General features: G+C 38.2%; 1 protein-coding gene across 1 annotated transcript in view; it reads left to right on the top strand.

Moving 5' to 3' along the window:
* The window catches only part of CC2D2B (coiled-coil and C2 domain containing 2B), a 118,455-nt gene that overhangs the window by 89,571 nt on the left and 13,769 nt on the right, over positions 1-15,115 (top strand). The window contains exons 26-30 of the mRNA XM_059169342.1: positions 4,986-5,084; positions 7,429-7,611; positions 7,777-7,974; positions 9,921-10,010; positions 13,230-13,343. Coding sequence (XP_059025325.1) covers positions 4,986-5,084; positions 7,429-7,611; positions 7,777-7,974; positions 9,921-10,010; positions 13,230-13,343 — 684 coding nt within the window. The remainder of the gene's footprint in view (positions 1-4,985; positions 5,085-7,428; positions 7,612-7,776; positions 7,975-9,920; positions 10,011-13,229; positions 13,344-15,115) is intronic.

Below are 15,115 nucleotides of genomic sequence, written 5' to 3'. Positions count from 1 at the left end.
CAAATAAATAAAATCTTAAAAAAAAAAAAAAAGATTTCATTTATTTATTTGACAGAGAGCGAGCGTGCACAAGCCTGAAGAGAAGCAGAGGGGGAGGGAGAAGCCGAGAAAGAGGGAGAAGCAGGCTCTCTACTGAGCAGGAAGCCCAATACAGGGCTCAATTCCAGGACCCTGGGATCATGACCAGAGCTGAAGGCAGACACTTAACAGACTGAGTCACCCAGGTGCCCTGGTGATGGCTATTCTCCAAGGAGTTCAGCTGAGTAGTTTCTGAATATTTAAACTGCTGATGGGTAGAACTTGGGAAACCCAAAAGAATGCCTAACAGACTTTCTCTCTCAGAGGTGAATTAGCTCAATGATCGTTTGACCACAATTGTGCTTTGTGTTTTTAGTGAATGGAATCCATATGCTTCAGGTATCAGACATATGTGACAACATTGGCATGCTCTTTAGGAAAGGAAAGGGCCTAGCCTATATTCTTACCTTCCTCTCATGCACTGGCTTACAAGGTAATGAATGATAGGCCCAAACATTCCATTTTCTCAAAGAAGACCAGACCAAGAATGAGTCCCAAGTTGACCACCCAGTTGAAAGAAGGTTTTAGTTTATCATCCATCACTATTCTTTAGAAAATAGTTTCTTTCCATGCCTTGATTTTCCTCTTTTCCCTGTGTATTTTTTCTTCCTGTTATCAACTATTTCTTACTTCCTGTGGGTTTTCCCTTCATTATTTAACTTGTTAGCAGGAAGCAGAGAACTTGGAAGTCTCACAGACATGAGTCCTATTTTTAGCACTGGGAATGAAAGAGTGGACCGAAATGAATTTGGAATCAATCTCTCTTTCATAGTAGTGGTAATATTTTGAGGCCATGAATCTATCTCTTAAATAGCTTAGACTAGATCTTTTATGTTAGGTTATTTTTATTTTGTGTTATTTTCTATGTATTTTTATTACATTTATCTTTCCTGACCTACTAGTTATTTACTACTATGTTCTTATATTTCCAAATGTTTGAGTGACTCTTATGTAAAGTTTTGATTTTAAAGTCTAGTTTTTAGGGGTCCCAGTGGGTTAAGTGTCTGCCTTTGGCTCAGGTCATGATCCGAGGGTCGTGAAATTGAGCCCTGGTTCAGGGGCTCCCTGCTCAGTGGGGAGTCTGATGCTTCCTCTCCCTCTGCCACACCCCTGCTTGTGCTCTCACTCTTTCTCTCAAATAAATAAATAAAATCTTAGAAAAATAAATTCTAGTTTTATTGCATTGTAACCAAAGTGCTTTTGTGATTTTTAATAATTGGTACTATGATTTTTGAAAAACATAACCCTTTAAAATATTTTTTTGAAGTTTAATTTTAATTATATGCTTTTCTAAAGTTTGCAGACCACTTCAGATAAGTTTAAATTATTCAGATGCTAGAGACTCAACTCTAGGTTTCTTAATTATGTTTGTATTGACAAGCTTATTCTGGCAAACATCTTGCTTTCTATCCAAGAGAAAATAAATAGTAGAGACAAAAGGCTAAAAAGGAAAAAAACTGTCATTGCTTTAGAACATGAAAACCAAATATTGCTAGTATCACCCCCAAAGCCTCTTTTGTGCTCTCTCCAAGTTGCTTCCTTCCCATGAGTAACTATCCTAGCTTTTTAAAAAATTTAAATTCAATTAATTAACATATAATGTATTATTTGTTTCAGGGTTACAGGTCTGTGATTCATTAATCAGCCTTACACAACACACACCGCTCACCACAACACATATCCTCCCTAATGTCCATCACCCAGTTACTCCCCCTTCCCTCCAGCCACCCTCAGTTTGTTTCCTAAGACTGAGTCTCTTATAGTTTATCTCTCTCTCTGATTTCATCTTATTTCATTTTTTCCTCTCTTCCCCTATGACCCTATGGCTTGTTTCTTAAATTCCACATATCAGTGAGATCATATGATAATTGTCTTTCTCTGATTGGCTTATTTCACTTAGCATAATACCCTCTAGTTCTAGCCATGTTGTTGCAAATGGCAAGATTTCCTTTTTGATGGCTGTGTAATACTCCATTGCACGTGCATGTGTGTGTATGTGTCTGTGTGTATATCACATCTTCTTTATCCATTCTTCTGTTGATGGACACTATCCTAGCTTCTAACAACATAGATTAGGTATTACTTATTTTTTAATTTTGTATGGTTGAAATCTCATACAGTAAGCATCCATCTGTGAGTGGCTTATTTCTCTCTACATTGTTTGTAGAGTCATCTGTAATATTACTCATTGATTCCCACAGATATATGGTATATGATTGCAGGAGTATACAACTTTTTTACACATTCTATGACTGATGGATAATTTGCTTCTTTCTAGTTGTCAGCACATACATTTAACACTGATGTAAATATAATTGGATGTTTTGTGGGGGAAAATTGTGCATTTCTGTTGGAAGTATATGTAAGAGTAAAATTGCTAGCTCTTAGATTGCACATATGTTCAGCTTTAGTAATTTAATGCCAAGTACTTTCCAAAATGTTCGTGGTGATTCACATTTCCACCACCAGGTTATGAGATTTCTGACTGATCCACTTCCTTGTTGTTACCTAGCATCGTCTGATTTCTTCATTTCAAACATACTAATGAAATTAACAGTATCACCTTACGGTTTTAAATTGCATTTTAATGACTACTCATGAAATTGAGCACCGTTTTCTATGTTTATTGACCATTTTGATACCCTCTTTTGTGAATGATGTGTTCAAGTATTTTGCCTGGGTTTTTTTTTTTTCATTGAATTTTAGCAGTTCTGTGTATACTCCGGATATGAGTGCTCTGTCCGATATACACTTACTAAGTTTTTTCCCCATGCCGGCTTGTCTTTTTAAATTTTTTAATGTGTCTTTTGATGAACAAAAAATCTTGATTTAATATAGTACAATGCAGTGGTGATGCTTTTTTGGGTACTCTTTAAGAAATATTGCCAACTTAAGGTCATGAAGATATTATCCTGTGGTTATTCCTAAAAGTTGAATCATTTTATCTTTCACATTTATATCTAATATCCAACCAGAATTGGTTTTTATGTGTCTGTGAGGTAGAGGTTTAAGAGTACTTTTTTCCCCATAAGACTATTCAGCTGACCCAGCATCACTTATGGAAAGAATCATTCCCTCCCCCACTGCACTACGGAATCACCTTTTGTTGTATATCTGGTGACTGTATAAATGTGGGTTAATTTCTGGATTCTCTATTATGTCCTATTGATCTGTTATCTATCCTTACGTAGATACCACATTGTCTTAGTTACTAAAACTTTGCTATGAATCTTGATATCTAGAAACCTAAGTTTTCAAGCTTTTTTTCCTTCCTCAATATTGCTTTGGTTATTCTTAGCTCTTTATATTTCCATATAAATAATACAGTCAGCTATATGACTGCCAAAAACAAGACAAAACCTGCTAGAATTTTTATTAGGTTGGACTGAATACATCGATCCATTAGATTACAATTGACATCTTTATAATATTGATGTTTCCAATCCCATATACATGGCATATGTTCCCTCTCCCCCCTTTAATTCCAACAGAAATGCACAATTTTCCCCACAAAACATCCAATTATATTTACATCAGTGTTAAATGTATGAGCTGACAACTAGAAAGAAGCAAATTATCCATTGCAAGCTGGAGAACCAGAAAAGCAAGAGCTATAGTTCAATTTGAGTCCAAAGGCCTGAGGACAGGGAGACTGCTGGCCAAAAGCACTTGAGAACCAGGAACTCTGATGTCCGAGAGCAGAAGATGGATGTTCCAACTCAAGAAGAGAATTTGCCCTTCCTTTACCTTTTTGTTCTCTTCAGGCCCTCAGAAGGATAAGATGATTTCTGTCCACATTGATGAAGGCTAATTTTTACTCAGTCTGTTGATTCAAGTGCTGTTCTTTTCAGTAACATCCCCACAGACATACCCAGAGAAAATGTTTTACCATATCTGGACATCCCTTAGCTCAGTCAAGCTGACAAGTAAAATTAACTATCACAATTTCCTTTTCCCAATTTGTACCATGATGGGGCTTAAGCATGCCTAGAATCAATCATAATATTCTAAACAGGCCAAAATGATTAATTTCTCTTAGTACACAGATGGATGGTTTACTTTAACGGGATGGCCTGTTGTTTACTTCTTTAATGACAAGGTCCTGGAAGTGTCAGGCAAGCTCTATCCAAGGCTATAGTGGGGCTAGGAAAGAAAGGAAATCAAACCAATCTTGCAAATCTGAAATTCCTATGATAAAGGCTATCAGGATCTTGGGGAAAATAAACAATCTGTCAACTAGCATAAGAAATATAACATACCAAGCAGCCAGAATCAGTCTATCAGTGCAATCACTCCTTGATAGAGAAAACTTTCTTAAAAACTGAACTGGGCTCAGAAGACTGCTTGGTAAATAAGAGAAAACTGAATTGCATATTCCTAAGGGCTTAATGAGGTAGGCTTGTGGGTCACCTGTTTCCAATAGACATGTTATGCACTTAAATTACTTAGCCATGTCAGCAAACCTGCTTCTTTTTGACCATGTTATATCAACCATCAGACTTCCACTCTAAGTCTACTTTTCTCACTGATCCAGCATCCATGATGCTGTTCTGCTCTTTGAGTTTGTCCTCGTCATTGAGACATATTTCACTACGATTTAATATCTTAAAACGTTGTTAATGGTGGTGATGTCTTCGGGGTTAAGGTAAGTTTTATTCCTTGTATTCTTTAGTGTATTTTCAGTTTGCTGCACAGAGTATATCTATTACAATAATGTAAATAGCCGTACATAGGCCATCAGCTCCACAACAGGTCATGATTTTGCTTTAAATAATCAATTATCTTTTAAAGAGAGAAAAATATTCTTTTGAAAAGAAAAAGTGATTTTTTATACTTACTTGAAAGTTTGTGAAGTTATTCATCACATGGTATAAAATAAGTAATAGAAAAACTATTCATATTAAAAGGATCCCTATTTCAAGAGCTGCAGTAGTCATTCACATGTAAGAAAGAATTGGCTCGGATCCATTGTCTTCCCTTTCTCGGCTCTTCTGCAACAATCTGAGGTAATAGAAAATTATTATTTGCTAATTATTCTGAGTTTTTACCTCTGGTTAATAAAAACTTACTGTTTATTGTCTTTGAATCAGATTCTGTGATTGGCAGACTGGTAGGTCAGTTAAAGTGATCTTGCGTTTGAGTGCCATTAGGATGTTGCAGTATTTAAATGTTTTAGCTGTCTCTAGAATAGGAGATACCCATAAATTTATTTATTCTATCTTTAGAGTGTTCACTGATAAAGAACAACAAAGCTAGCCTCAGGTCTTAAAGCAACGCATTTGCATATAATAGTTTTTTAGGACCAGATTCACAAATGTTCTTTGATGAATGATAAATGATTAATGATGTTGCTCTGTGACCATGGGTTCCAAGAGCTTCAGCTTCTCGGGACTGTTTCTTGATGATGGTGAGACTGATGATTAGCACCTGTCTCTGTGATATCCCCCAAAGGCTCTCCTGTTATGTAACATAAGTATGTTTCAAGTCCAGTAGAATATAAAAACCCCAGCCTAGACTCCATTTTAGGCTTTGTTACTTTCTTACAGAGCTATACCAGACACAGAAGTTTCAGAAATGAATTTTCTACCTCAAGGAGCTCACTGTCTATAGAAGAAAACTAACACTTTAGCACAACTTAATAATGCTGTGGTGCTTTGATAGGGGCATGAGATAGATGCTATGAGAACATACAGTAGGGCGCACCTTGCTCTTCCTGGCTTGGAGGAGGAGTGCGGAGTATTCATAGGAGTCAGGGATAAGAGCAGTATGACGAGGAGAATGAAAGGAAAGTATTTACAGAAGAGATAACTTCTGAATCAAGTCCTTAAAAATGGTTTGTCAAACAGAGGAAGGTATTTGACTCAGAAGGAGTTATGTGTGTATTAGTATTGCATTCAGCCAATTGCCACAGAAAACCTAACAGTGAATCAAAGGGTCTATTTGTCTCACCTAAAAAGAAGTCTGTCTGGATGACAGTGCAGCAGCTCAAGCGTATCATCGTATCACATAAATATCATGTACCTTTCACCCTCATAACTGCAAATTCTTCAATATACCTCCAGCCTCATATTCATGTTGGAGACAAGAGCAGGGTGAAGCAAGAAGGGGCAGTACCTGTATCAGGAAAGAAGACACTCTCTCAGAAAATCCTGGCAGGCTTCTTATAGTTATGTGACTTGGCTACTATGTGTCTGTCTTGTTGCCTAAAACCATTGGTGAGAAAGAAGGACAGAATGGATATTAAGGGAGGAGAGGAGAAATGATTACATAATGGGTCCTCAAGAGGGATGTCACACGGGAGCATCTTGCAAGTACAGGACTGCAAAAAAAAAAGAGCAATAGAGATTAATTATTATTTTTTAAATATTTTATTTATGTATTTGAGAGGGCAAGAGTCAGAGAGCACGAGGGGGAGGGTTGTGGTGAGAGAACACAAGCGGGGTGAAGGGCAGAGGGAGAAGCAGACTCCCCACTGAGCAAGGAGATCAATGTGGAGCTCCAGCCCGGGACCCTGGGATCATGACCTGAGCTGAAGGCAGACGCTTAACCGACTGAGCCACCCAAGCTCCCCAGAAATAGAGATTTAAGTTTTAGAGACACAGGGCTTCCTACATCTGTAAATCTCTGCATATCTCCCAGTCTCAGGCCAGACTCTAGGATAGAGAGGTAATTGACAATGTGAACTTCAGCATGGACAGACCTCATTAGCTATCTGAGTTGGCACAAATTACTTAAATTCTGTGAGCCTCAGTTTCCTTATCTGGAAAATGGAGATAAGAGCCATATCTACTTCATTGAATGATATGATCTGTATCAAGTGTTAGGCACAGTGCTTTGCACAGAGTAAGTCCTCAATACCTACTAGCTATTACTATTAGTTATTACTGTAAATCAGCTCCGACCTCCACACACAAACATACACACACACTCAGGAGACCCCTCCTCCATGTGGACCTGTGGGTTATCCTTCCTGCTGTTATATTTTTTCTTCTCTTTCTAGACCTAATGTAACATGTAACATGGTCTTTTAGTGTCTTCTCTGAGCCTAAATTGGATCTTCTAAGAACTTCTATCATTTGGTTAGGGAAACCTGCACCCTTGTGTCATCCCTTTCTAACATATGCCCTCTCCACATAGTGCGTATTAGTTGGGGACCCAGGGTGTCAAGGTGCCTATGAATATAGACCACCATGGAGAATCTGATCATCATTGCACAAGTGCATAGAACAAGCACGTACGTACCCATGAAAGCCTGTTTCCTCCTCTGAAGAAGACTGGAATGGGCTGTACTGTACCTGCAGATGTATGTTTTCTTCATGTAGAATCTATTGTATCGATATATTTTTTCAGATTAGTGGAACATTTCAAGTAAATATTCCGCCAGTTTTGCTTGGGTATACTTGGAGTAAAACTTATGTGTCTCCTAAAGAAGATTTTAATGGGCAGAATTTAAAAGAATGTACCTTCTTAAATATTTTTGCTACCATTGAACCTCAGATATCACATGTCACCTATAATCCAGAACTAGACAAGGTAGGTTTTGCATTCAATTGTTTTTATGTGTACTACTAAAGAAATAGAAACTGTTCTTAAAAACTAGTAATAATTTCAGAGCTGGTGAAAATGAACATTGGTTTTTGATATTTTCCTCTGGAGACAACATGGTACAATGTCAAAATATTTTGAACTTTATTCCAGTTTTCAGATCAAACCGATGTTTTGGAGAGAGCACAGATTTTTAAAAAAACTTGTAAGATAATGTTTCCCAACCGAAGAATCACAACTACTGTCTTTAACAGTGAAGGGATACAGATCTTAGTAACAAGATATATCAAGGCATTAAATCCACCTCAGCAACTCCTGGATATGTTTCTTCATGATTCTAATGCAACACTTGTAAGATATGTATTTTAGTAGCTCTATTGATATATACTCCATATCACATAGAATTCACGCATCTAAGGGACCCTGGGATCATGGGTACTAAAAATCCCTTGGTTTTTAGTATATTCACAGAGTTGTGCAACTGTCACCATAGTAAGTTTTAGAACATTTTTGTCAATCTTAATTTACATTTATTTTGTTTACTTTTTTGTATTAACTTTGAGCATAACCTTCTTACTAAAATTGTTTTGCTTTCAAAGACAGTTTTCCTGGGCACCTGGGTGGCTCAGTGGGTTAAGCCTCTGCCTTCGGCTCAGGTCATAATCTCAGGGTCCTGGGATCAAGTCCCGCATTGGGCTCTCTGCTCAGCGGGGAGCCTGCTTCCCCCCCCCCACCCCGCCTGCCTCTCTGCCTACTTGTGATCTCTCTGCGTCAAATAAATAAATAAAATATTTAAAAAAAAAAAAAAAGACAGTTTTCCTGAGAGAGAAACCGTCTATATTGCAGTGTGTCCTCCTGAGCCCCAGATAAGGGAGAATATTTCTTCTAGATTCCCTTCATTTCTGCCCCCTTGGATTAGAGCCACTGTTGCTACACCAGTTCATGTGTCCACCACAATAGCTTTGTAACATTTCTACCAAACTTTGAAAGACGACACGGAAAAATTCCAAATTACATTTCTAAGGAAATGTGTCCTTCTAAGGATTGCTTCTCACAGGATGGCTTCTCACTATATGTGAGAATGAAGAAACTATGTTCTATTTTTCTCTGTAAACTGCCAACATAACACTTCCCACTCCATCCTTATGTGACATTTTCTTCATGCATATCTATTTACCAGCTGACAAGAGAGACATATACTCAAAATTGAATTTCATATAAAATGAAGATTTATTCACTAGGTGCTCAAAACCCCCTTCTACTTTGAGAAAGGAAAATATGAAATAAAAAATAGAAGTCTCCTCTTTGAGAAAAAAAATTATCTTTGCTTAAAGGGCGTTCATGAACAATTGCTTATATCTTTTGTTTATTCAGGTTTGATTGAGTTAGATGGTTCACTTCAGAATATTTTCTTTGTCCACTATAAATCTCCCTCAGCTGGACTCTTCAGGATAAAATCAAAAGTCTTAATTTAGGTTGCCTTTTGCTTCACTCTGCCTTTCCATCACAAGTTTCTTCCTGTCTGTTTCTTATTGCCCAAAGTCCAAGGAGATAATAATATACTCTAGATTTATTTCAAAGACAATCTTTTCTTTTTTAAAAAAGGAATATAACTCTTAGGAACCTTGCTTATGAAGGACTATGAACCATGTTCAATTGCATGAAGTCAGAAACATGACCAATGTAAGAGGTCATTAGTACATAAGTGATGGCCATTATAAATCAGTGAAAATATCGGTAAACTTTCTGTGTTGGCTCATTATTTGTATCCCTTTCTCCTTTCCTACTTTAGTCTGAGCCTTTCTCTCCATCCCTATAGGGGGAATAGGACACCAACATTTTCCTGCTTCAACAGCTTATAACAAGCTTATATTAATAAAAAATAATTCTGATAGATCTGGAACCTAAAAGCAAATAAAACTTTTGCTATTCCTCAATATCTTTCTAAAAAAATTTTTAACAGTTGTAATTTAAGGTATATACATAATATCTATCATGTTAACATTTTAATAATTTATTACAGTGAAGTGTAATGGTTAACAGGCATTCTCTGGAGTCAGGCTAACTTGGGCTTATTCCCAGAGACTCCACATATTGTGTTAGCTCTGTGACCCTGGGAAAGTTATCTTAGCACTCTATCTATTTTTGTTTCCTCTTATGTAAGACAAAAGTAATAATAGTATGTACTTGAAGGGCTTGTGGGATACACTAAATGTGATGATATTGCACTTAAAACACTGTGCTTGGTGATGGGCATATAGAATACACTTAATAAATGTTAATTAATATTATTCTAGGACCTCATTGCTCGCTTTGTATCTTTGATTCCTGTTGTGCCTGATATTCTGGATGAAAATGATGGTTTTGACATATGGATGACATCAGAGGTAATAACTTATTTAATGTTTTATTTATTAATCTGTAAGATTTATTTATTTGAGAGAGAGAGAGAGAGAGAGAGAGTGTGTGTGTGTGTGTGTGTGCATGAGTGGGGGGAGGGGCAGAAGGTGACAATTTCAAGCAGACTCCCCACTGAGCACAGAGCCCTACATGGGCCTCCATATGACAACCCATGAGATCAAGACCTGAGTGAAAACCAAGAGTCAGACCTTAACCAATTGAGTCCCCCAGGTACCCCCATTATGTTTTATAATTAAAATATTTAGTATTTCTCACCTTTCTCCTAAACAAACATTTATGCACTTATGAAATACTTTATCTTATGAAATCTAAAGCATTTGATAATTTAATACATTGTTTTCAGCTCTGTAACAATCCATAGAAATAATTCTTAAGGAGGGACAACCTCATTCAACATTACAAGTGGTAGCTCATGAGTATTTTAATTCAATGGGAATTCCGGGAGTGCAGTATTATGATATCTTCCAGAAAGAAATATGGCTTGTCATTATGGAGCTGGACAGATGCTGAGTCTAGAGCAAATACCACCACTTCTCAGACGATTTCTCCAGTCTCCCCACATCGGAATGGGGAGCTTGCACAACAATGTTCCTTCCTTAGCACTTGGATTAAAATTCTCTTTAGATTCGTTGCCAAATAGAATACAAGCCCCATGCAATATTTGAGACATATTTGTACTAAAGATTTGTTTATCTGAAATGCAGATTTAATAGCTCATCTACTTTTTCTCAAAACCTAGCAATCCTCATTAGAGCAGTTTTTTCACTCCACCTTAAATTATATTTAGTTGCTTATATTATTGACCCTACACCCACACTCTGTACACACACATCCCAAGTTTAACCTCTGAATGAAGAGATAAACATGATTATTTATTTTTATATTTTCATATAAATTTAGCAAGCATTCAATAAATCCTTTTAATTGAAAATTACTAGTAAGACAGGAGCCTAAGAGAAGGAAACTTTCCATTTGGAACCAATGGTCCTGGCAATTAATCTAAAATGTTTTAGAGGCTATAGTTGAGCTGAAGTGGATTTAGGGGACACAGGGCTAGCTTAACTGGTTAGCTACCCTGTCTTCTACTAAGTGAGAACAAGGGAGACACAAGCATGGGGTTCTAATGATTCAGTGATTCAAATGTAGTAGAAGTCAAAGAGGTGTCATTCACCTTAGACTCTTCTGAGACTCTTTGACCTAATCAGAGTATGCTCATGGTTATTATGATCCCACAGAACATTGAAAGAGCCCCTAAAATATCTTAAAAAAAAAAAAAACAAACATAAAAATAACCCTTCAGGTAAATACTAGTACTCGCAAATCTCCCCCACCCTCCACACCCCCAATCCAAACAATACTCATAACCAAGATGTTAGTTACTACAAGTGTGAGCTTCCTCTTGGCCAAGGTCTTTCCACTGACATGAACTCTTTGGCCATGGAGTGCTCATGACATACAACTAATTAGACTGCCACAGGACAAGTGCTATTTTCTCCTACCTAACAGTCTTTGGAGAAAAATAAACCTTGGTTAAATCCTACTTCAACCACTTAAGAGCTGTATGACCTAAAATAAGTTATGTAGCCTCCTTGGACCTCAATTTCCTCATCTGTGTCATACAGGGATTTTTGAAAGGATAACATATACACAAGGTATCTGGAACTCAGTGTGGTAGTTACCTGTTCTCACCTGTTCCCTTCTCCTCTTATGAAATCCAGCCAGGGGAACCTCCTTGGCCTGACACTGAAGACTACTCATATTCTGCCTTTGATTCTTCTGTTCACCCTTCTCTTTCAGAGGACCCGCGTCACCATCCTCCCTAACTTTCATCCTTCACCATCCCATTCAGCCAGTGTATACAGTTATGGCCATATCAGTTTTTTGAAACATTGAAATGCTTTCATACTGATTGGCAAATAGTCACTGCCTGGAGCTCCTGAGGTCCCCCACTCCCAACCCCCCTTGGCCGCCACAGCCCTTCCTCTGGGACTGTACTGAACCAGAAGGCACACATCCTGTTTAAATGTTGCAGTTGCTGCTCAGTAAGAACAGACTTTTGCCATATGAACGTTTGGGCCCATATATGTTGTTAGATCTTTCGATTTTTCACGAGAAGCCAGAAATGCAGAGTTTTATATGAGAGCTCCTGATTTTAAAAAAACATTCCAGAGCCAAGCAAAAAAAACCAGCTACAGACTAGAACTAGATCATAGACTACCCACCTCTACTATGCTTTTTCTCTCTTACTACAGCTGTTTTCCTAGGCACCCTATATTTGACTACAGACTCTTTCAGTTGAAAAAGTTTCAATAATCTTCCTGATTGGGCTTCATCCTCTTCCTCTCTTGGAGTTGAGAGCACTTTATTGGTATTTGAAAGAGTAAAGCTCCATTGACCAGAGGATCCTTTCCTCTAAAAACTCTTTTTTTTTTTTAAAAGATTTTATTTATTTATCCGACAGGCAGAGATCACAAGTAGGCAGAGAGGCAGGCAGAGAGAGAGACGAAGGGAAGCAGGCTCCCAGCCGAGCAGAGAGCCCGATGCGGGGCTCGATCCCAGGACCCTGAGATCATGACCTGAGCTGAAGGCAGCGGCTTAACCCACTGAGCCACCCAGGAGCCCCTAAAAACTCTATTTGATTTCCTATCAGATCAGGTTTCTTAAAATATCAGTCCATATGTCCCTGTTTTCCAAGGACAGTTTAATATTTGTCCTAAAGAGGAATATCCTATTTTGGATGATGAACTGTTTTATTTGGTCACTTATACAGTATCCACATTAATTGTCCCACCATAAATGTGACCCCTTTATTCCAAATTAGTGTTCTCCCCAGTGTTTTCTCAGGCACCTTAGCCACATGGCAAAAATATATGTGTTTAGGGGTGCCTGGGTGGCTCAGTGGGTTGGGCCACTACCTTCGGCTCAGGTCATGATCTCAGGGTCCTGGGATCGAGTCCCGCATCGGGCTCTCTGCTCAGCAGGGAGCCTGCTTCTCCCCCTCCACCCTCTCGCCTGCTTCTCTGCCTACTTGTGATCTCTCTCTGTCAAATAAATAAAATCTTAAAAAATATATATGTGTGTTTGAACCCAGAGGGAGCAGGGGGCTCTGGGAATACATTATATGTGTATATTACTCATCTTTCTCTCCTGTTTTCTTTTGGCCTTGTTGCTTTTCTTTGCCTTAGCGCTGCATCAGTTTGGCTGTTGGAAATAAGGAAGAGCATGCCATACTACTCTGTAATTTCTTCCTGTATTTCGGAAAGAAAGCCTTGGTCCTCCTGGGGACCTCAATGTTGGAAGTAAGTGCTGGAGTTAATATTTAAATAGTGTAAACAAAACTAATCAGCCACCATCTGCAAATTTAAAAAACACCAACCCCAGTTTTCTGTGTTTTCACAAGCTAATTGGGGAATTTCATGCACAACCAGTTGTTTAGTTAAGAGGATAATGTTGGCTCATCAAAATGACCACAATGTAAAGAAAGGCTTTCCTTCACTTTTCTTTGTAAAGCTGTACTAATAACAGTGCTACTTCATGGGGTTACTAAGATAGTAGATTACATAGTGAATATGTGACATTGAGAATGGCGTCAGAGCAAATACTCAGTAAATGGTGATTATTGTGGTTGTGGTTGTGGTGATGTAATAAGAGTTATAGCAGGAGTTGTAGGGGTGCATAACTATCATCACTAGCATCATGTTTCTACCTTTCTAATAATAGATTTAAAGATCCTTAAGAAATATTTCTCCCTATTCTTCCTTCCTCAGTTTTTAGTCATACAAGATGTGGGTCTGAAATTTGTGTTTACCTACCTGAAATTTTTACAATTATATGCTCCTGCATTCATACCTCCAGAAAGCTATAGTCTTTCGGACTGTTTCTCGTTCCGCCATGAGTGTCTTGATAAGGGTCAAGATTTTCAGTCTGGTTTTAGTCTTCGTGTTATGATCACTTATTTCGCTATATTTTCTTGGCATGGCTTATTATTTCTGCCACATTTGCAAGCTAAAAGGCTGTGGTTAATTCCCCCCTCGCGATCCCCCATGTAGTTTTTTTTTTTTTTTTTTTTTTTTTTTTTTAGATTTTATTTATTTAACAGAGAGAGAGAGAGATCACAAGTAGGCAGAGAGGCAGGCAGAGAAAGAGGTTGAAGCAGGCTCCCTGCTGAGCAGAGAGCCCGATGCCATGCGATGCGGCACTTGATCCCAGGACCCGGAGATCACAACCCAAGATGAAGGCAGAGGCCTAACCCACTGAGCCACCCATGTGCCCCAACTCCCGTGTAGTTTTATGTGCCACTAGATGGCAGTGAACAGTTGACAATATTTCAACAAACATTTGTATTTATGCTGATGGGTCAGCAAGGGTGGGGGGCACCTGGGCTGTGTGTTTCACCTTGGCTCTGTGGCTAAAGTGAAGCCTCCTCTTTACTGTAAAGATGAGTACAGTCATAAAGAACAAGAGCTTTGGAGACACCAGGCTATACAGCAGAGTATAGTAAATAGAGAGAGAGAATTTGTGTTTGGGAGTCAGTCAAAGAGGGGTTAAAACCCAACAATGCCCTTTACTAACTGTGTATGATCTTAGCTTATTTACTTCTCTGAGCTTCAGTTATGCTCTCCCCAAACAGGGCTAATGTCATTTACGGTTACTCTAAACAAGTCCCTCAACCTCTGACTCTGTCTGAAACATGGGCATAATGATCACCCCATCTCAAAGAATTTGGAGTGAATGCAAGTGAAAAATTTCATATGAAGGCAGAGCACGGTACCTGGTGTACATAAATTCCCATTAAATGATCAGTAGTCTTTATTATTACTACCTGAAATTGTTATTCTTTTCTAAGAAAACTTTGCACTTAAAAAGGTGTGTTTAGAACAGAATAATAATGACCACTTTTATTCCTCAGATTGTTTCCTATATACTTTCTCTCTAGTGTCTAACTTCAGCTCTTGTTCTCAAAATTAACTTAATGGCTTTTTAACTTCTCTTGGCTTTTTCAGAGCCTCAGGCAAATGTCCATTTCCTAACTCTGCGTGGGGTTCCCCTGCAGTCCCCAAGTATATTCCCC

This window comes from Mustela lutreola, chromosome 4 (assembly GCF_030435805.1).
Source record: "Mustela lutreola isolate mMusLut2 chromosome 4, mMusLut2.pri, whole genome shotgun sequence".
Lineage (NCBI taxonomy): Eukaryota > Metazoa > Chordata > Mammalia > Carnivora > Mustelidae > Mustela > Mustela lutreola.
The sequence above is the reverse complement of the archived record's forward strand: the minus strand, read 5'-3'. Positions and strand labels throughout refer to the sequence as shown.